Below are 21,319 nucleotides of genomic sequence, written 5' to 3'. Positions count from 1 at the left end.
TCGGGGGGAGGACAGGAAATAAATTACGTGCAGTGTGCAGGCGCTGCCCCGGAGACGCCGAACTGCCCGGCTCCCTCCCACGGCCGCCCGGCCGATTTCCGACCCGGGGCTACCGGAGGCGACCGGTCCGGCTGCGCGGCCCTCCCCCGCGTCGCTCCACACCGGACAGTACCCCCCGCCCTGGGGAGGCTCGGGGAGTGCCGGCGGTGACGCGCTGCCCATCCTGCCAGGGCTTCCCGGGAGTCGAGCTCTCTCCGGCACTACCGCCCCCCGTCCCGCTCCCCCCGCGCCGCTGGCGAGGCCAGGGCCGGAGGCGGAGCCTGCTCCGCAGGGCAGGCGGACGGAAAGGGCCGGCCGCAGCCTGGGGGGAGCCGGCGCGCTGCAGGGCCGAGCTCCGCGGACCCGCCGAGCGCCGGGGGATCAACGGTGCGGCAGGAGCCGAGCGCCAGAGGACCGACCGTGAACCCGGAGCCGAGCACCGGGAGACCGGTCCTGCTTCTGCCGCCGCTGCGGCCGCGCCCCGAGATATAGCGGTCGTGGCCGGGGCGCGGTGCCGGGCGGCCGGGCCGCTGCCGGTGCCGGTGCCGCCCCCCGCGGCGCAGCCAATGGTGGTCGGCGGGGCGGGCTGCGCCGCGCGGGGCTGCGTTGTGCAACGCGCCGCGCTTTGAAGGCACCATCACCCCTGGGAGGCAGCGCTCACTCGGCATCTGTCAAGGCAGGGCGACCGGCTGCGGGCCGGGCCCAGCGCTCCGATGAAGACCCGGCGGGATCGGCCTTCCCAGCGGGCATGAGCCACCCGCGCTAGGAGCGGCGCGTAGCGGTGCCCCGGCGGGCAGGATGGCCCACATGCTGCATGCGGCGGCCCGGCGGGTGCAGTGGAGCAGGGCGGGCGCCGCGAAGAGGGCTGCGTGCCTGCTGGCCGCGGCGTACGGGCTCAAAATCCTCTACCCCATCATCCGCGGGCGTGTGAAGCGGGCGGGCGGCAGAGGCGGCGCGCAGGATGAGAGGGGCCGGGCGGTCCCGCACCGCACCGACAGCCGGGGCAGAGCCTCCCCGGCCGTGGACGCTGAATTCTTCAAGCAGCTGCTGGAACTCCGCAAACTGTTCTTCCCGAAGCTGGTGAGTGCCGAGCTGGGCTTGCTCTGTCTCCACTCGTTTGCTCTGGTGTCCAGGACCTTCCTCTCCATCTATGTGGCCGCCCTTGATGGAAAAATTGTGAAGAGCATTGTGGAGAAAAAGCCCAGAAGCTTTGTCTTCAAGTTAATCAAGTGGCTGATGATTGCAATCCCAGCCACTTTCGTGAACAGCACCATACGGTACCTGGAGTGCAAGCTGGCCCTCGCCTTCCGCACGCGCCTGGTGGATCACGCCTATGAGACCTACTTTGCCAACCAAACTTACTACAAAGTGATCAGCATGGACGGGCGGCTGGCCAACCCTGACCAGTCCCTCACCGAGGACATCATGATGTTCTCGCAGTCCGTGGCGCATCTCTACTCCAACCTCACCAAGCCCATCCTGGATGTTGTGCTCACCTCCTACACCCTTATCCGCACAGCACGGTCCCGGGGGGCCAACCCCATCGGGCCCACAGTCCTGGCTGGCCTCGTCGTCTATGCCACGGCCCGAGTGCTCAAAGCCTGCTCGCCCAAGTTTGGCAAACTAGTGGCTGAGGAGGCTCACAAGAAGGGCTATCTGCGCTTCATACATTCACGTATCATTGCCAACGTGGAAGAGATTGCCTTTTACCGAGGGCACAAGGTAAGGAGGGGAGAAATTGGAAGCACTGGGGTCGCTCCTGCAGTGCCGGAGGGGACCCATGCTTCCCCTGACACCCTTCTTGTGCGCTTTGGGTTCCTCTGACATTTAAACTTGTTTACAGCTTGGCACTTCCCATTTCTTAGGAAATGCCGTCTCACAAGCAGCGTCTGAGGGGAGCAGATCACAGTTCCTTTGAACTCTGGCAGTGTTCTGGTTTTGCAGATGGATCTTATGCTTATCTAGAAAACAATCTATGTTACTCTTTTCCCCCACCCAGTCTGTTCTGATTAACTTTTCCAGACTTTTTTTTTTTTTTCCAATCATGTGTACGAACCACCATATTTAATTCAGCAGAAATAGCAACCACGGCACACCAGAAAGTCTAGGGGGAAACTTGGTGATGGCTCAGAGCACACTACAACCTTTGACACTCTTTCACATATCCAAGCAAAGATGTAGTCACCAGTCTTAAAATAGCATAAGTACAGTACTTCTGCAATCACAGTTACATAAACTAGTAGCTTGTTTTAAAGCCACCTTATTAAGGAACTCTTCATATTTTTATTAGAAGTGAATTTTGGCTGTAATACATTTCAAACACAATTGGGAAAATATGTTGTTTCTTGCAAGGTAAAAATGAAAGCTGGAAACCAGCTTGAAGAAGAGTTACTCTTTCAGTTCAAGCAACGATTATATAACATAAATGGTTTATTTTTGTAGACACAATCGTTCTCAAAAGCTGCCTGTTCTAAGCACAGCTAAATTAAGCATTTTCTCAATTCCCACATATATGGGCTTGAACTGAATACATACTGTATTGACTTGCAACTGTCTTTGACTTTTTAAAACTACTGGATAATTCTCTTTTTCCCCAGGCTGCTTGCAAAAACAAGCAGCATTTCAGGAATCAACTCTGCAACTTTAAGTCGCTAAAGATAATTGACCCTCAAATGCTTTCCAATATAATTTTCAGTTGCTGTGAAACTCTACAGCTGTAGCTTTATTAAAAGGTGAAATCAATCTTATTTTGATTGTTAGAATCAACTATTGTGACTGCTATGTTGTTCTTGTATATATTAGAAATCTTAAAAGGGTTGAAAACCTGCCAATGTTCTGTTGAGGGACAATGGTGTAAATAAGATCCAGATCCACTGACTTCCATAGAGTTGTGCACTTTTGCTGAGACTGCAGCACAGTGAGCATAAAGTACTGTGGGATTCAGAAGTGATAGCTCTAGCTTCCTGATTATTTAATGTACATATGTGAATGTATCTTGTACTACATGTGCATCTTTGTTTAAGTGTATAAATTATTTTATTATTTTAACCCTAGGTAGAATTGAAACAACTGCAAAAAAGCTACAAGGATTTGACAGATCAAATGAATCTCATTTTGTCCAAACGTTTATGGTACATCATGATAGAGCAGTTCCTGATGAAGTATGTATGGAGTAGCTGTGGTATGATCATGGTTGCTGTGCCCATCATCACTGCTACAGGATTTGCAGATGGCGGTAATACCATCTTTTACCTAATTTCTAAATGTTTCTTTAAAGTTATGTCCTCAAAAGACTGTAGTTCCCTTGAGTGCTGTTCACATTGGTTTGTTTATCGCAGACTTTCTTACAACATCTGTGTTTTATGTATAACTTGCAAGCATAGCAAGTCAGCTAAGCAAATGATCCAACTTGGAGTGTGATACATAGTATGAAGTCAGGACTTTGAGGATCCTTGTATCACATGAGATTATTATTGCAGTCTCCTTTTTCACTAGTCACTGTTGGAATGGCAGGCTGATTTTTACAGTATCTACTTTTGCAAAATGATACTATGAACTTTCTTAGAGTGCTTATCTTCTTCTTACATAAACCATAGTGTAATTATAGGTAATTATAGATAATTTTTCTCTTACTGTTGACCTGTTGGAAACCGCTGATTTTCCCTGACTCCCTGGGAGAAGATAAAATTCAGATTCCAGGCTAGGATGGAATAATTTTTGACATCCTATCACAACTTTCCTGGAAGTGAAATGAAACTCAAATAGTGGTGTTAGTGCAGATGCTATTAAAAATATAAAAAATTCCTATAACATGAACCCTACAAAGTCTTCAGAAGGGTCATGATGTTCTAAATTGTGTACTTTGAATTAGGAATGAGTGAATTCTTTTTTGTGCAGTAGTTCTGTTTCTTTCTTGGAAGTTATGTTCCAAATCAAGACTGTCCAAGTGGACAAGCTTGGTGTGAGCTGTAGGATGGCTTCATGCAGTGCCCAAGTTTGGTTGGCACAAGGTTTAGCTGCCTCACTAAATGTTGTGCTGGAGCATGGCTGGGTGCTCAGCTCTCTGAGCTGCTGCCCATCACGTGGCTTAGGAGAGCACTACGTGGCTGGCATCCTGGGAACAGCTTCAAAAATATCAGGATGTCTTGTTCCAAACTGAAGAGGCTGTACAAAGGCATTTCACCTCACGGTGAAGGTTATCAGCACAACAGAAAAAGTGATAAGAGTCTTTCTGCAAAGATGGAATGGGTACAATCAAGAAAAGGAGCATTTAACCACATGTTGTAAATATCTCCTTGGTATTAGAGCATGAATAAAAAAGGACTCATATTCATGCTAAACTAAATAACATTCCTGTTACTCATGTTTGTTCTTTTGTTAAATACATTTTAAATGTGAGAGAAAACAAAGATGCAGCAAGTGGCTCACGTAAAACAGAATCATATTTGCTACTAGCAACCTAAACTATTAAAACATGTGATTTATTATTGAGTCCTGGGACTTACCATAATGGTGGTTCACAAACATAATACTGGCAGCACTGTTAAGACCAGTTTGAGGTATTACAGGTATTCAAAGAATCAAGCACACCTGAAATTACCAGTGACCTGCTTGGGAAAACAGTGCTTTTTGCCTCAGTGGATCAGACACAAGTTTGTTCACATCTGGAGGAAGAGATAGTCAATTTATAGCTTTAGGATGAATCAAAAGAGTCAGGGATATGTACAAACCTGGTACCATGGTCAGAGTTGACACTACAGGTGTAAAGCCATAGATTTTGTACACTCCTTCAGGGAGGAGAAAGAAAAACAATAATTCTTCATTAATAAAAAAAAAGAAACTTCTTTGACAGTGATATTTCTGACTGAAATTGTAAAATGTTGTTATATATTTCAATGAAGAACTTAGGTGGCAAAGACAAGATTCCTGTTTGATAACATTTCTCATTCTTTTTTAAACCATTTACATTCCAAATGTTGTGTCTCAATTTATGGAGAGTAACTATTTTTTGAAGCAAGATTTTGCTTTCTCTAGACACAGTGAAAATTTATTTTTGTTATTAAAATAAGTGTGACTGTCAATTAAATGAATGAAGATGCAAATGGAAATGTTAGTTTCTGTATGAAACAGAGACAGTGTCAAAATGCAATACTTTTAAACACAGGAGACCAGCCATATGAACAATGTTTTGGACAAAAAGTTCAAGAAAAATTATATTGGTGGGTTATATAATAGAAGAGCTTGTTTTTTGGGGCTGTGAAATGCTCATAAATTCTATATAATTTCTATTTTTTAAATACCCCTAAACTGACTGATGCGGTGGCTTGTGGGGGATCCTTAAACTCCTGCTAGATGAGCTGGCCTGGGTGCTGGAAGCAGCCATCAGTAAATACTGCATTTACATTAAGGAGGAATGCTACATCAATGTAGTTAAGCCATATCTGACTCCTACATGATTTAATTGTGGTAGTTCTACATAGCATAGGCTGCATGTCCTATAAGCCCAACAAGATCAGCAAAAATTGCTTTTTTCAGAAATAAACAAATTTCAATTCCCCTTTTACTAATGAATTAACTGAATTCTCCCTGTTCATGAAATGCATTCTTCTTGGAGTGGAAATAACTTTTTTAGGTGAGAACCACATCAGTTAGAATTTTATAATCTTTCCTTTGCAAGAGCTTTTTGTAAGAGCTTTTCTGTTTGTTTTTTTAAAAGCATGTCTCTCATTGTGTCTCAGCAAGATTGCATACAAGTGGTTGACAGTGTGTTGATGTAGAACTGAAGTGAAAAAAAAATCATAATTAAAACCAGGAAAAATAACATAGGTTTTCTGTGTGTATGTATATATATACATACATACACACACACACACACACACACACACACACACACATATGAAAAGTTATGATGTAGCAATTTTTAAAAGTTTTTCATTAATTATTTCACTGTATTTCAGTGTAATAATTCAGTGTAATAATTATTTTAATAACTATTGCAGTTTATTTCTCTGTAATAATAATAAATAATAATAACAATAATAATAACAATAACATCAATAAATTAATATTTTATTTATTTATAAATACATATATAATTAGATAATTATTCTAGTATATTTCACTGAAATACAGTGTATTTCAGTGTTTTTCATTGATCTTATTAGCAGGAATACCTTTATGGACGCGTGAATGAAAACAAAATAACATTTATGTTTAACTAATAAACACGGAAGGATACATCTGGCTTTGGTACTGCCTGTAGATTTTCAGACACCAGATTTCTAGAATATGATCTGTCAGGGAGGTGAGAGTAAGAAAATGCTATTTGCTCTACTCTTGCATTGCTTGACTTAGCCCATGAAATTTATGGTTGCATTACACCTGCAAGTAATTCCTCCTAGATTTTCTTGATCATGAGCACTGTGAAAATACGGATATTAGTAGCAATTGCTAGTACAGGAGTTGCCACAGTGGACCCACCTATTACCCTGCCTAGCATGATTCCTAGCATCAGCTTAATTTAAAAAAGAAACTTAGAAAAAACTTAACAAACTTTAGGGAATAAAGTAATATTCCGATCCCATTCTGCAGAAGATTTAAGCAATATATGGAGATACATATAAAGTTATGTGATGCAGAAAACCCTTTAGATCTTTCATTGTAAATCTTTTATGTGGAAAATCTTTAAGAGCGGTTTAATGCACCACTGGTTTACTACACCAGTGATTTGTAGTTGCAATTATAAACACTGAAACAACATTTAGCCTCAAAATAGTCAGCCACTTCTTTTTAAATCTTGTTTCTTTCAGGAAACAAACCTTGTAAGTCCAATCTATGGGACCCATGGTAGCAAGGTGGTATATGTAGATATGTAAAATATACTTGCTTCTCATGTATCTTCTATAAATTGTGCTGCTGTTTTCTCCTTGCCTAATGCTGCTGACATTCTTATGAGACAAGTCCTTTCTTTGGAGCAAGAGTATTCTTGTTAACAGGATCCAGTGTCATAAATAAAGCCTCACAACTTCATTCTGAGGTCAGATGAAGAAAGAAACTTAATTGTGAGGGAAGAGTTATCCTACTGAAACCATGCCTTTGATACCAAAGAGTTTATTGCTTTCTTACAGAAATATAATTTATATATATGTATCAGATTTACACAAATGTGAATGGTTCCTTCTACATGAAGTCAGTAAATAAGTAAGGCTGAAAATTAATAATTGCAAAAATATTAAAAATTATGTTAAAAATCTGTTTCAGATAATCTCTTGGGTTTCACTTTATTCATACTTTGAAACAATTATGTTTTTTGATGATATATTAAAAAGAAAACAATCCATGTAGATAAATAGCTAAAATAATACGATGTTTTGCAACAAGGTGAATTCCATATGCTCCCACTTACTCTTTTTGACCAAGTTATATTCACCAGTTCTTTCTGAAAAGTTGTCTTCATAGAGTTAAATTCTTCTTAAAAAAAACCAAAAAACAAACCTGCTCTATAATAGCTCACATTGCAATAATAATTTAGTTTGTAGAGATAATTTTCTGCAGAATATTTTAACAATATATTTTTTACTTTTTTTTTTTTACATTCAGAGTTGGAAGATGGCCAGAAACAGGCAATGGTTAGTGAAAGAACAGAAGCTTTTACTACATCACGAAACTTGCTGATCTCTGGAGCAGATGCTATTGAAAGAATTATGTCTTCATACAAAGAGGTACTGTACATCCTGCATGCATGAAACAGAAGAGGAAAAAATGAAAAACTATTTATATTTAATATAAAATATTAAAAAAGTAGTGCAGTTTTTAAAGGCAAATTCTATCACAACTAAATCCATGGAGATCTTTGAACTGGTAGTTTGATCTTTAGGGTTAAGTTGACAAAGAGTCTGAAGTGCATAGTTGCCTGTATATTGCAAAGTGTAGATGTCATTTTTAATACTTGTGTTCAGGTGTCATCAGAGGGCGACAGAAGTTCCTGGAATGTCAGTGATAAAGGTTCAAATTCCTCTTCTGTTTGAAGCACAGACCTGAATTTGGGCTGTCTGCCTTGAGTATACTGGGACTCTTCTGTTGGAAGTGTCATGAAAGCATATAATAGTTCAATTGTAGTTCTTTAAAGGTCTTTTAGTCCAACCCCATCATGAGCAGGGACATCTTCAACTACTGTTGGTTTGCTCGGAGTCCCATCCAACCTGACCTTGAATGTTTCCAGAGATGGGGTTATCTCCATCTCATTAGGCAACCTGTTTCTATATGAAGAACAAGGAGAATTTAATACTTATTTCTGGGTCACATAAACTGTAAGGCTGTTTGCAGTATCTTGTCAACCTGTTAAATTGTAAATAATTTTTCAAAATTGAGAAATTTTAGCAGGAAAAAGTTCACCTTGGGAGTACAAGTACTCTAGAAGTACAGAATGTTCATCTAGAGGATCAGAGATGTAGTTTCAGGTCCATACCCAAATTCCAGTAGAACTGGGCTTTGATCTGTTGTCTCTCTTGTGGATTTCTTTAAATGCCAGCTGTTAAGCCAAGGAAATGTGAGGCAGTGCTGTTAATCTCAACATTTCCTTCTGAATGTTTGTTCTTCATATTTTTATTGGTGTTTGCTCATCCCTTTGGTGGGAACCCTTTTTCCCAGTACAGTGTGAGGAGGGATGCATTAGCTAGGCAGATAATCAAAGACTATGGATTCTGTTATTTGAAATCCAGCCATAAAAGCTACAGCTTGGTAGTTTGGCACCTTCAGACACAGACTTCGACAAAACCAGAGTCTGTGCTGTTTTCAGAAGTCCTTCTAATGGGCTATAATTTTTGACCTACACTCTTTTAGCTGTTCCCCTGCTTGATCTCTGCTCCAAGATACTGCCAGATAACCTGTTATACACTGATGTAATAATCTATTCTGTTTTCAGCATTTAAGTAATTTACATAATGTACATGAGGACTTAAAAAAATAGTGGTTTTATTTTTTGGCAAAAAAAGTACCCACAAAACAGTACAGGAAGAACTGAACTAACTCACTTTGTCTACAACATGGTAAGATATTAATCCGGACAACATAAAACCAAAGAGCAGTTCTGTGAATTTCCATCTTAATTTTGCATTTACACTTCTCTTTGAGAGACACTGCAACCACATTGTCATTCCCATTTTGTGATTCAGGCAGTTTCCAAAGGATAGTGTACTTCAACCCACATCAAGTGGTAGTGCAGTTCCATTTCTTGCCCACCTCCTCCACCAAGGCAGCCTCCTTAAATTCAGTGAAATTCACTGTGCAGATGAGGTGGGCTCAACTTTTCTTTGCAGTCAGTAGTTTAGGTGGTAGCATTTAGTGTTTGAACATATTATTTTCTACAGTCATGGTATAGAATCTAACTACACAGTGGTTCTCCTGGGGTGCAGCTGGCACAGTTTCATTTATCACATGCAGGATTCTCTCCAACATCCTCCAGTGAAATGATTGCCATGTGGCCAGAACTAGCACTCACTTCAGAGGCTGGCACAAATAGGCAAATTTACAGAAAAATTATGGAATTATTTCCAGTTATTTCCAATTATCTTGGAACTGTGTACACCATAATGGGTGAACTCAGTCATGGGGTTTATTATTAACCATATTTAACCACAGCAAACCAAGGATTTTATAATCTTGATCTAATTTTGTTATTCTTATCCTCTCTGCGTTTTGTATAAAGATGTATCCTTTTAAAACCATCTAATAATACATTTAAAATGAAAGGCCTTGGCTTAATTCCTTAATACCATTAGATGAAGGCAGTTCTTTGGAAGCTCTTAAATAGCCCAAGAATATGAAGTTACCAGGTCCAGAGATCTGTTGTTTCTGTCTTCACCAGGTGAAAAATGTGACAAATGGACCAAAACAAAAAAAATGGAGAAAGCCTTTTAAGAGACTTCACCATCTTAAAAATACCCGGTTCTATTCTAAGGTGTCAGATTTAGCATGGAGTTGATAGAAGACTCACTTCTGGTTTGTACTGTATTTTAGGTTAGGGTGCCTTGGTGCTGCCTCTTTTACACAGAAAAGCACACTTCACCCACATGAGGTTTCTGGAATAAAACAAGCAAACATAAGTAATTATAGATGCCATTTTTTTTCTCACTTCTATGGACTTCTATTTTTGCTGGAAAATGCAAAGATTTTTTTTTCCTTGTGTACCAGCCTCTTTGTTTTCAGATATGTTAGTAGCTGCTCTCTGTTCATTGAAGCCTACAGAAATGAGCAGTCTCTACAACCTCTTCATTTATTGGGGTTATCATAGTTTACATGGGCTTAACTCAAACTGTCCTTTCTGCTGATTGGTGGGAGCGACAGGTGGCATATGGGTTAGCATAGAAATTCAAGGAATGAAAATGAATGGTTGTTGACCTACATTGTTGCTAATGTTGATCTTTGGCCAAACATTTAATTTGTAGAATTTGTGAAGTATAACTGAAATGAGGTGTTTGTTGTTTCTCAGGTCACTGAGCTAGCAGGCTACACCGCCCGTGTCTACAATATGTTTTCAGTCTTTGATGAGGTGAAGAGAGGCATCTACAAAAGAACTGCTGTTATTCAAGCATCTTTAAACAACAGCAGGAGTGAAGATAAAGCAGAGTTACACATTGATGGGCCTTTAGAAATCAAAGGTAATTAATTTATATTTGTATGAATTTCCCAGGGGCGGTGGGGTAGGCATGGTGCAGTGGGACAAGAGGGGAACAGAGGGTTTTCTTCCTGTAACTAATCAGCCTCTCAGCCTTAACGCCCCAGAGACCATGTTGCCTTTCATTTTAACCCCCTGCTACCTTATAATTCTGTCCTTATGGTGTGCTTTTCTAATACACAAAATGGCTCAAATGTTTTTTGTAAAAACTTTCTATGAAAAGGCATTTCAACTATACTATTATATGTGATGGTGATGTTAGCATTCTTATACTGACAGTGCCTGTTTTCCTCAGACTGTTCATTTTTTTTGGAAACCTGAGACTGTAACATTTTCATCTTCAACCATAACATTATTTTATTTGAGGTAGGAGGAAAAAAGACAGATTAGTTCAGTATTTTTTCTCAAAAAAGCTATGTTTTCCACAATTAAGGATCAGCCTGTGCTCATTTTTTGATAATTTAATGGAAATCTTCAACTGAAAATGACAACTTTGTCCTTCTTTTCACCTCCCAAATGATCTGATCAATATATACTTTTTCCCTCCTGACCCCATCCTGTGTCTTTATGGTGCCACTGTCTTTCTGTCTCTACCCTCCCTGAACATTTTCTGTGTACATCCATTTCTTTCTGTGCTCCATTGTGTGCCACCTCTCTCTGCATCTTGCATCCAGCTTCTCTCTGAGGTACTCAAAGGCAGGTTTTTGCAGTGGGTTTTTCCTTATTTTCCCAACATACCATTTCTGCTGCTGCCCTCTGTGGTGTTGAAAACCCTCATTCTTTCCCTTTAGCTTTTGAAAAGTTAAGACTCAGTAGAGTTATAGGCCCCAAAGGGTTCTTTGTGAAATAACTTCTTGCAGTGATTTCAACAGTGCTGCCCTTAAGCTCATATTTCTCAAAAGTCCTCTGACAAGGTTCATCATAACAAAGTGTGATGCAGTGTGGTGGATAGGTATGAAAATAGCTGATGTAATCTTGTAGATCTTGGTAATACTTGGCTGATGTTAAAAGAAATAGCATTTTATAACTATTGCATTTTGTCATGTACATGAGAAAAGGTTTGTAGTTCCTGGAGCAATGAAGTAATTTGGGGGCTCTTTTTAGATAACTGTTTTAAACCAAAACCAAATACAGTTCAGATATGCGAGTGTGCTCTTCATGTTCCCTTTAGGTCTAGTATATCTAAACCCTACTCTTCTTTTCTCTGCAACCTTTTCCCAAGTTTTCCTTCCACTACAGTCACTTTTCATCCAGTCAGAATTCCTCCTAAAGCCATGGTGACTAGCATGTGCTGTTGTGTAGTTGTAGCTCTCAGAGGCAGCTAGCCAAGACCAAGCATTGTGCACAAGGATTTAAGAAGAATTTAGGCCAGATGAATCTAGGCCACAGGCTCCACACTTTTTATGACAAGTGCTATTGTAATACTGGTTTTCCTCCCTCCTTTCGGTCGCAATACTTCAGAAATCCCTGAAGAGTCTGTTGCATGTGGATAAAAGTACACGTGGTCACACACTCATATGTGTTTGCATTGCTAGAGGAGAAAAATCACAACATTCAGCTTCCCCAATGGCTCTTTGAACACATAATACTTATTTCCTTTTGAATCATCCAGTATAAGTCTTTGTAACTAAGCAATATCTATTTTGTGCTTTGCATTTACTGTTGTCAGTAAGAGAGTGAAAATATGAGAATGATAATAATATTTTACAGATAATAACATTGCCTTGTAGCATATTTAATAATTCATAATTTAAAAAATTAAATAGAATTTTGTATGTCTTGTACAAATACTGTCAAATTGCATTTCTGATTACACAAATATACTTTAAAAGCATGCTAAAGTTGCAATCAAATGCTGTGAAGTTAGGATTAGGAAATGAGAATTAAGTTTACTTAGCTCTTACTAGTTGACTATATTTTATCATTGATTTATTTTAACTACAATGTCCCCACTCTATCAAAGTAATTTCTTTTTAACAGAAAAATACTTTTTTCCTCATAATCTCATGCTGTTTTAAGTAAAACTTATTTTATGAAAAAGGAATGCTTGGACTGATTGGTATAAAAATTTCTGCCCAGCTTGTTACAGTTTGGCAAAGTTGAAAGCAACTGAACAAAAAGCCTCTAAATGAAAAATGTGACACTAAACTTAAGTGAAGGAAATGCTACCAGAGCCTTTTATAATTAACTAAATAACTAACTTGGTCTTTGTTACATTTTTCGTTATTCAGATTAGTTTAAATTATAAGTAAACAGCTTTCTAATACAAAGAGAAGTATCTTTCCTTTGCATCTTGTTTATAAAGTTAATTTCTAATATTTTTCTAGGAATCCAGCCGTTGGTTTCTCTTAGACAGGACCATTAATAGGTGACTGAGAAGTTAGTTTCATTCTTCTACTATTTCCAGGACAGTTAATATTAAAGTCCTTGTATTACAGAGTATCCAGATGTCCAACAGAGACTGTATATTTAATTTGCCAGAAATCCAAATGCCAGGTGTATCTACCTGACTGAAATGTTATGTAAGCCTTTGCAAATACTTACAAGACATGTTTACAGTGTCTGTGGATGGAAAAGAGATGGAAGCAAGCCACTAGATGTTTTCTTCTTTGGTCTCATTACTGGAGGAGACTGAAAGGTGCTCTGACTTTCAGAGCTGGTAGTGACTCCTAATTAAATCCTCAAAAGAAAGTTTACTGGTTTCTCTGTGGCTAAGGCGGCCCTTGAACTTTTTTACTGTTTGGTATTAAACAGCTATTTAAAACAGAAGGCCAAAAATACAAGTAGAATTTGAATGAACACATCTTTATAGTGCGTCACATTTATGATGCATGCTGTGCATTGTGTTTAGGATCAAATTTAGGTTTCATTGTGCATTCTTGGCTACTGTTGACAGTGTCTTATGCACTAGCTAAGATTTATTATCCAGATTTTCCACTAGGGGAACCTGGAGCACATAAAAGAGCTGTTTCAAACACCAGTCCTTACTTGAAAATATACTCAGTTGTAGCACAGAGGCTGTCAGAAGTGATTGCTTAATGGAGGGTTTCACAGACTCTAATTTTTGGTTTTTTTTCTTTCTAGGGAAAGTAATTGATGTTGATCAAGGAATTATTTGTGAAAATGTTCCTATAATTACTCCGAATGGCGATGTGGTGGTTTCCAGACTAAACTTCAAAGTAAGATGATATGCAAGAATCTTCTGATTGTTGCCATCACATTAACATAAACAGCACAGAATTCATATACCTTATGTTAAGTACTTGGAGGAGCATATGGATAAAAGGGGAAGTCCAGAAAGGTAGGCATAGTAGCTCAATAGAGGCAGACATATGTAGTTTGTCCTGCTCAGAGAAAGAAAAGGGAGGATTTCTGTTGCTGTTGCCAGGTGAAAAACTGACCTGAGGTTTTCAAAGGTGTGTATGGAGTATGCATCCATCTCCAGTAAATTTCAATCAAATTGGGATGCTTTACTCACAAAGGCTCCTTTAAAAGTCTGAGGCCACAGCAACAGTGAAAAAATCAAACCCATAGTTTTTCTTGATCACTTACAAAGAGTTTTCTTGAACACTCACGAAGAGCAGTGCTGACAAATAGCTGACAGCATAGTTCACAAGTCCAGTTGGGGAGATTTATTCAGTAGAAACTTGTATTGTTTTTAAAAAGCTGTTCCAGACACCTCTTGGTACTTGCTCACAATTTTAATGAGTGACCTTTACTGAATTACTCTCATATGTATCCTGATCTGATGTTCCAGTGCAGATGTTGTTCTTTTTTAAAAGGAGTTGAAGTTATCAGAAATAAGTTTAACAGAAGATCTTTTAATTTAGCTAAAGCAGGATGTTCTTTTTCCTCTGAATTAGGAACTAGGAAGAAAGGGTCCTAGCTATGGCAAAACTTGCAACATCTTCAGTGTAGGAATTTCAGAATTGTAAAATTACAACCTCATGATCAGGCAGACATTTCTATTTATTTATCTGTCTCAAGAGACAGAAACGAAGAAAATCCAGAAGTCAGTATATTTCTGTAAAACATAGATAATGGCATTGTGATTATGCATAAATATACACTCATATATCCACAGGGTAGCAGTCAAGTGAGTAAAAAAAATCCTTGGCATCACAGCCAAGTTAACATAGGTAATTAAGTGGGAAATGGCAATGTGAAATAAATTTTCCAAATCACACGATTGACCTTCCATATCTGCAGTTAATATCACAGATAGGCACAACACTGCTTAAAACACTTTGAACCTAATCTGCATTAGACCAGTTGATTCTGACTGTGATGTATTTACACTGTAATATAATCGTATTACATATTACATTATGTGTATATAATAATGCATTACTATAAATATTACTATTGTGTACTACTGTAAACATTAGTTTATAGAGGTACTCAGATATAATAAAAATATTTTCGTGATCTCAGCCTGCATATTTTATCTAATTCCACTTTTTCCAGAATAGTTGCATAAATACATGCAGCTAATCAATGAAATTGGTTGATAATTTTATATAAATGTTTATGTAACCCCTCTTAGGGGTCTTAGTCTCTCTTGTGCCACATACACTGTGTAGTAACATCTTTGAACGTTCATCCCCTTTGCAGGTTGAGGAGGGGATGAATCTTTTAATCACTGGACCCAATGGCTGTGGAAAGAGTTCACTCTTCAGAATTTTAAGTGGTCTGTGGCCTGTGTATGAAGGAGTTCTCTATAAGCCCCCTCCACAACACATGTTTTATATACCACAAAGGTATGTGTCTTGCTGAAGGTAATGCCTCTTATCTGGTTACATGAATTTTGGCCCTCCCTCTCACATTTCTAATCTGTGATGTGTACATCCAAGTTAAAAGATGGTAAGCACAACCTCAGGTGTGTGAGAGTGTTTATGGAAAGAGATATTTTCTCACTGGTGATGCAACATCATTAATCACTGGAAAGGGCTCACACACACTTGTGTTGGAGCCTGTGTTTCTCAGATGGCTAAAGTCCTGGGTAGTTGAAATCTTGGGAGTGGACTAGAGTCTGAAAGAAATTTGAAATAGATCTAGTATATCTCAAATCTGATTTCTTTTAAAACCAAGGATTGAAACAAGGGAGAGTGGTTTAATTCTTAAGTGTCAAAGTAACCAAAACATAACTTGCACACTGCAAGACCACAATCCCATCCGACAGTAACTGCAAATTGCCTTTTTAATAATATGTGCTCATTTCACTAATGGCAGCTTGGCTTTGTTGTGCTTTCTTTGTACTTTGACAAGCTGTTGGACTCTCAGTACATACTGTTATGCAATTGGTTCTAGAATATCTCCTTAGAGACCTCTAACTATGTTGTTTTGCTAAAGCAAAGTCAAACACTGAATCTTTGCTTCCTGTAGTTAATTTCTTCCCATGGGCAAAAGAAGTATTCATGATCACAGTTTTTAGCCTTGTTTAAAAAATAGAAGATATTAAAATGAATGGAATCTACTGAACTGATCAGTAAATTTTCCTTGCTGCAGGTGAAGGTAGCAAAGAACACTGCTTTATGATTTTTTCAAATATCTGTATAATTTATTCCTAGCCATTGTCATTTTTCTGATTCACTCAAGACTTATTCAGTAGCTTGGAGCAAAATGCTTTATTAAATGTTTTTCAAAACATTATTTCAGAATACCCATTGTGCAGAACATTCTTAAATGTTTACTCAGAACATAAGCTAATCTGAATCTTTTTCTTGAAGAAAATCTTGAGTTTCACCCACTTCTTCCTCTGTGTGATCCCAGCCCCTGTTCAGATCAGCATATGTGGCTGGCTTGCTTACAGCTCTTTCCCTTCACTTATGTTCCCTTTATTCTCTGAAAGCAAACAGACTCACCTTGCATTCAGGTGGATTTGCCAAGGTACTGGTTGAGAGGATTGCATCACATCTCTTGAGTTTTCATTTACATAAATGTAGTTCTTTGTTAGCTACTTCCCATAACTTTGCAGTGCTGGAAGAATTTGTCCAGCAAACCTCTTCTATGAAACGTTTCAAAAAGTTTTAGTCATGATATACGCAATATCTTTGCAGCCCTCTGTGACCAAAGCCATGTAGGGATTGGCATATGCAGTCCATCCTACTAGGATCCCCAACAGGAAGGGGGATGTCCTTGCAGCACTCAAGGGACACTGCCTTAGCTCAGCTCTGTGGCTCTTGGTGAGCTCTGTGATTCCCTTCCCAAGGGACAGAGCAGTGTCTGGGTAAATGGGGCAACAGTGAGTGACAGAGAGGGCTCTTCTGCAAAAGTGCTACACTTTGACTGTTGCTGAAGATTCTGAAGTCTACTCTGGTGGACAATTCAGCTGTGTCAGGTTGCATTTTGTACACTCAGAAATGTAGCCTGTCACTCATAAGTGTCTTGTGTTTGGACAGGGACTGAGACTGAATCTTGTAGGGATTTCTGGGGTAATGTGGCTGAAGGGGTTGATAAAAGACAAGTTTGTTCAGCTGTCCTTGAGGATCTCAAATTGCTTTTTTGCCCAATATATTTGTTCTTTGGGCATACAAAGATGAATATCTGAGATACTATGAATTGCTTGAAGGGTATCCAGTTTTAACTTAAAGTTTGTACATTTGGGACAAGATTTGCAACAGATCTACTGGAGTTTTAGGACTTTTTTGTGGATTGCCTTATGTGGTCCAGGTTTTTCTCTTTTTTTTTTTGCCTGTAATCTACCTGTGAGTGTTTTAATAGTTCTTTTATTTGTGGACTAAAGTAAATCACGCATTTATTTGGAGTTTTTGTCTGTCCCTGGCTCCAGTATGCATTTAGAATTTTTGTACTGGTTTGTAAACTGTCCTGAAATCCCCAAATTAAAGAGGTTTGTTTTGTAAGGTCTTGCTGGTGCAACCATTTTGATTATTAACCCTGTGCAAATTGCTGCTTTATCAGGATTACCTTCTGTTTGTTTGTTTTTGTTAGCCATAATTCTGTGAATTCTAGGCTGAAGAATAGAGTGCCCTGCCTACATTTCATCATTTTTGTATTTCATCATAACTTTAGGGAAAAGAGTTCCTGTCAATCTGGAAAATGTTCTGGAAAAAGTTTCAGACTGCCAGGCTCTGGGACATGGTATGATAGGATCAACCTGGCATCAGCCTACCTCACTGTTTTGTTTGGTGGGTAGGTGAAATTGTGCTACAGCAGAAAGCTTTTGAATTGGTGATGTCCATCAGAGCAGCAGGTTAGGATGACATCCCTGTGTTTATGTATATACATTACATCTCTGGTCTAAGACATAGCAGATGGCTTTCCATTAGTGGACACAGTTACCATTGAAGCATCTGCGTTCCTGTGGCTGAGTTTAATTCTGCATCAGCCCATTTTGAGTCAAGTGTGGGAAACCTCGTCTGCACACATGAATGGTGGAGAATACAGTGACTACTGAGCAACAGAATACCCCACAGTAAATAGGAGCTCATTGAAAAGATTATTTTTTCTATTCTGTTTTTTAATATTCCAGCATAGTATTCCAGAAATGTGTGGGAAATCATGTGTCTTTTTCGAATTCAAAAGCTACATACAAAACTATGATTTATTAAAACATGAATTAGCTCATTGTACAGTCCAAATTTCATCCACACTGCAGGCACTTTGCAGTTAGCACTACTTAGTGGTTTGTAGGCTTTAAAACAGCCTTGAGAATTCCTGTCTTTTTGGGGTTTTAGATTACTTACCATAATTATACTGGTTTTTTTATCTTTTGCTTTGAATCATTGTGAGGGCTTTTTTATTACCCTTATATAGGACCAGGCCTTGCAGAATTTATCTATAACAAATCACAGTTCTGGTGGATGCTGATGTGACAAACTGCCCTTTTGGGAACAGGGTGAGAAAAGCCCCGGAATTTCAGAGGCTCTGCCACTGTCCCTGACAGGCCTGTCCAAGTGGAGAATGGGCAGAAGAGGGGGCAGGCAAAAGAGACAGAGGCATGAAGAGCCTTTAAGCAGTCCAGCATCATTTGGTGCCTGAAGCAGCTTGTTTTTTCGGTGCTAGGAACTGGTCATACCTCAACAAGTTTTCAGATCTCATTGAAGACTCAATAACTGGCAGAGTGTATGTTCTTACCTCTTCTTCTACTCCTCTCTGTCCCTCTTTTGCAAAGTGAGATTCGTTTGTGTTAACCACCTCTTTGCATTCTTCTTTGAATCAACTGGCCAAGAATGTGGCATGAATGAAAAAACAAATGCTTGTGGCACTCTAGTTGGTAAGGAATCACAGTTCAAATCAGAATCAAGAAATATCATTTAAAATAATAAATAATTAACAAAAGTATGTTGTGGGTAACATGAGTACTGATGCTGAAGATATACCACACACAGAATCACATGCACGGAATCACTAGGTTGGAAAAGACCTCTAAGATCATCGAGTCCAACTCATTCCATAACACCTCAACTAAATCATGGCACTGAGTGCCACATCCTGTCCTTTTTTAAACACATCCAGGGATGGTGACTCCACCACCTCCCTGGGCAGACCATTCCAGTACTTTATCACTCTTCCCATAAAAAACTTTTTCCTAATATCCAACTTATATTTCCCTTGGTGCAGCTTGAGACTGTGTTCTCTCGTTCTGTCAGTAGCTGACTGGAGAAAGAGACCAACCTCCACCTGACTATGCCCACCTTTCAGGAAGTTGTACAGGATGACACAAGATGTATCTGAAGCACTTCAGGAGTTAGCCTTTCCCAGCCTATCTGAAAGTAGCCTGTTGCTCCAGACTCTGTTGGTCTTATACTTGGGAGGAGACTCCATCTTCATGGAATTAGCTCTAGCATGCAATTCCTCCTAGCATTTACTCCAGCTTTTCTTGCTCTCCAACTGAGTCTCAACCTTTTCAATTGTAAGGAAAGAGATTCTGCACATGTTGGCTCTCATTTCCTTACTTTGATATAAAGGCCAGCACACCTACATACTTACAGGTTACCTTGACAACAGCGCAGGAATATACCTCAGTATCTCTGCACTGTAAATTGCAGTAAAGCTCTAATTATCACTGGATTAGTAATATAAATTTTTAATCATTTTCTGCCTGCTGTGTCATATTGTTTTACTTGCATGGAGGAATGTCTCATGCAGTCTCTGTTAGTTCTGTAACCTTTGATCATGACTCTCGAGTCTTCCTAGCACAACACATATCTAAAATGTCCATCAGCATTTTCTCTTTCTTGAGGACTGATTCTCATAGAGCCTGGAGAAATGCAGTGTACTTCTTTCTCCTCATCCATTGTCACTGTTCTTCCTCTCCAGCTTGCTTTTACTATAATTTATGTATTTTTGTGAGAGGTGTGTTTCTCCAGTGGCATGCATAGTTTCTTTGTTATTCTGTGTGCCATTCTAGTAGAAGACTTACCCAATTTCTCAGCAGTCACAGTAATGGTCCAATTCTGTATTCTCTCTCTCTTGCTATTGCTCATTCAAATAGATCTCTAACATTTCATTCAACACCAGGGTTATCAAATGCTTAAAGGGAGGCAACCAAAGATAAACTAGTATTAAATGTTGTTTGTTCTTTGTCATTTAAAATTTATATACCTATATCTTTTTACCTTCTTAATAATCCTAGGACAGTATGGAATAGAACAGTTTAAAGATTTATCTGGGCCTCCTAAGCTGTTTGGTTTTGCATACATATGCTCTATTTCTGGTATTTTATTTGGGGGTTCATTTAAAAGTTTTTTCCTGTCTGGCATTTTTCCTTCTGTATTCTAAAAATATCCTTGGAAACCAAACAAAATTACATCAGCCACAGAGATATTTTTCCTCTCATTAGCTCTATTGAGTAATCCAAATGTCTGATGTGCTTTGCCTCAGGTAGTCCAAGGATATTCATCATGTGGATGAATGAAGCAAGAATGCTTCAGTGCTGAGTGATAAAAATAATAATATATAATAAATAATAATATTGTTATTATTTATTGTTATGTATAATTTATTCTTATATAATAATAATAATAATAAAAGAAATGTAAATTTTACCTTATAAGCACATGAAAATTTGAAGATTATAGTACAACTCAAATGTTGTTTTAAGCATGAAGTAGTTAGTAGTGACCACTCTCATCCTGAAACAGTTCTTGAGTATGTAAACAATTTAATCTTGCAAAATTGCTGTGGTTCACTTTCAGATACCCTATATGACACATGGGAGTTTGTGCAAATGGAGTATGTATCTGTATTGTCCTTCTGTATCAGACTACTTTCTTGTTAATATGTGGTCTGCTGGAGAAGTAGCCTGAATGAAGTGCTGTGCAAATATGCCTATATGAGTTCTGTTGCCTCATCTCGTTTAGATTGGCTCAAATGTCTCTGTCCTATGTTGTATTTTGCACATCCTAGTTTGTTGTCAGCTAATCCTGCTCTGTCTTTAACTATGATCTTTTCAGTTGAGTCAGATGGAGTTAAGCTGTACTCTGCACACGCCAATACTGCACCAGCGATTCTCATTGCCCTTCAGCATTTGCTGATAGTGCATCACCATATTGACTTGTTCCTTTGATACTCTGCCATCAGTTCATCTCATGCTGTACAGATATCTGCTCCCTGGCATGCTGGATCTGTCTGTTGGACTTG

The 21,319-nt window shown here is 39.3% G+C and overlaps 1 protein-coding gene across 1 annotated transcript in view; it reads left to right on the top strand.

Moving 5' to 3' along the window:
* The first annotated feature begins 639 nt into the window (after positions 1–639).
* ABCD2 (ATP binding cassette subfamily D member 2) overlaps positions 640–21,319 on the top strand; it is a 42,520-nt gene continuing 21,840 nt past the window's right edge. The window contains exons 1-6 of the mRNA XM_005519192.3: positions 640–1,761; positions 3,094–3,274; positions 7,639–7,760; positions 10,529–10,697; positions 13,799–13,893; positions 15,329–15,474. Of these exons, the coding sequence (XP_005519249.1) occupies positions 838–1,761; positions 3,094–3,274; positions 7,639–7,760; positions 10,529–10,697; positions 13,799–13,893; positions 15,329–15,474 (1,637 nt within the window). The 5' untranslated portion in view covers positions 640–837. The remainder of the gene's footprint in view (positions 1,762–3,093; positions 3,275–7,638; positions 7,761–10,528; positions 10,698–13,798; positions 13,894–15,328; positions 15,475–21,319) is intronic.

The sequence above is a fragment of the Pseudopodoces humilis genome, chromosome 5, assembly GCF_049639895.1.
Source record: "Pseudopodoces humilis isolate 2021_Gansu_Grassland_sample_001 chromosome 5, ASM4963989v1, whole genome shotgun sequence".
NCBI classification, from domain to species: domain Eukaryota; kingdom Metazoa; phylum Chordata; class Aves; order Passeriformes; family Paridae; genus Pseudopodoces; species Pseudopodoces humilis.
This window is presented reverse-complemented; position numbering and strand designations above follow the sequence as displayed.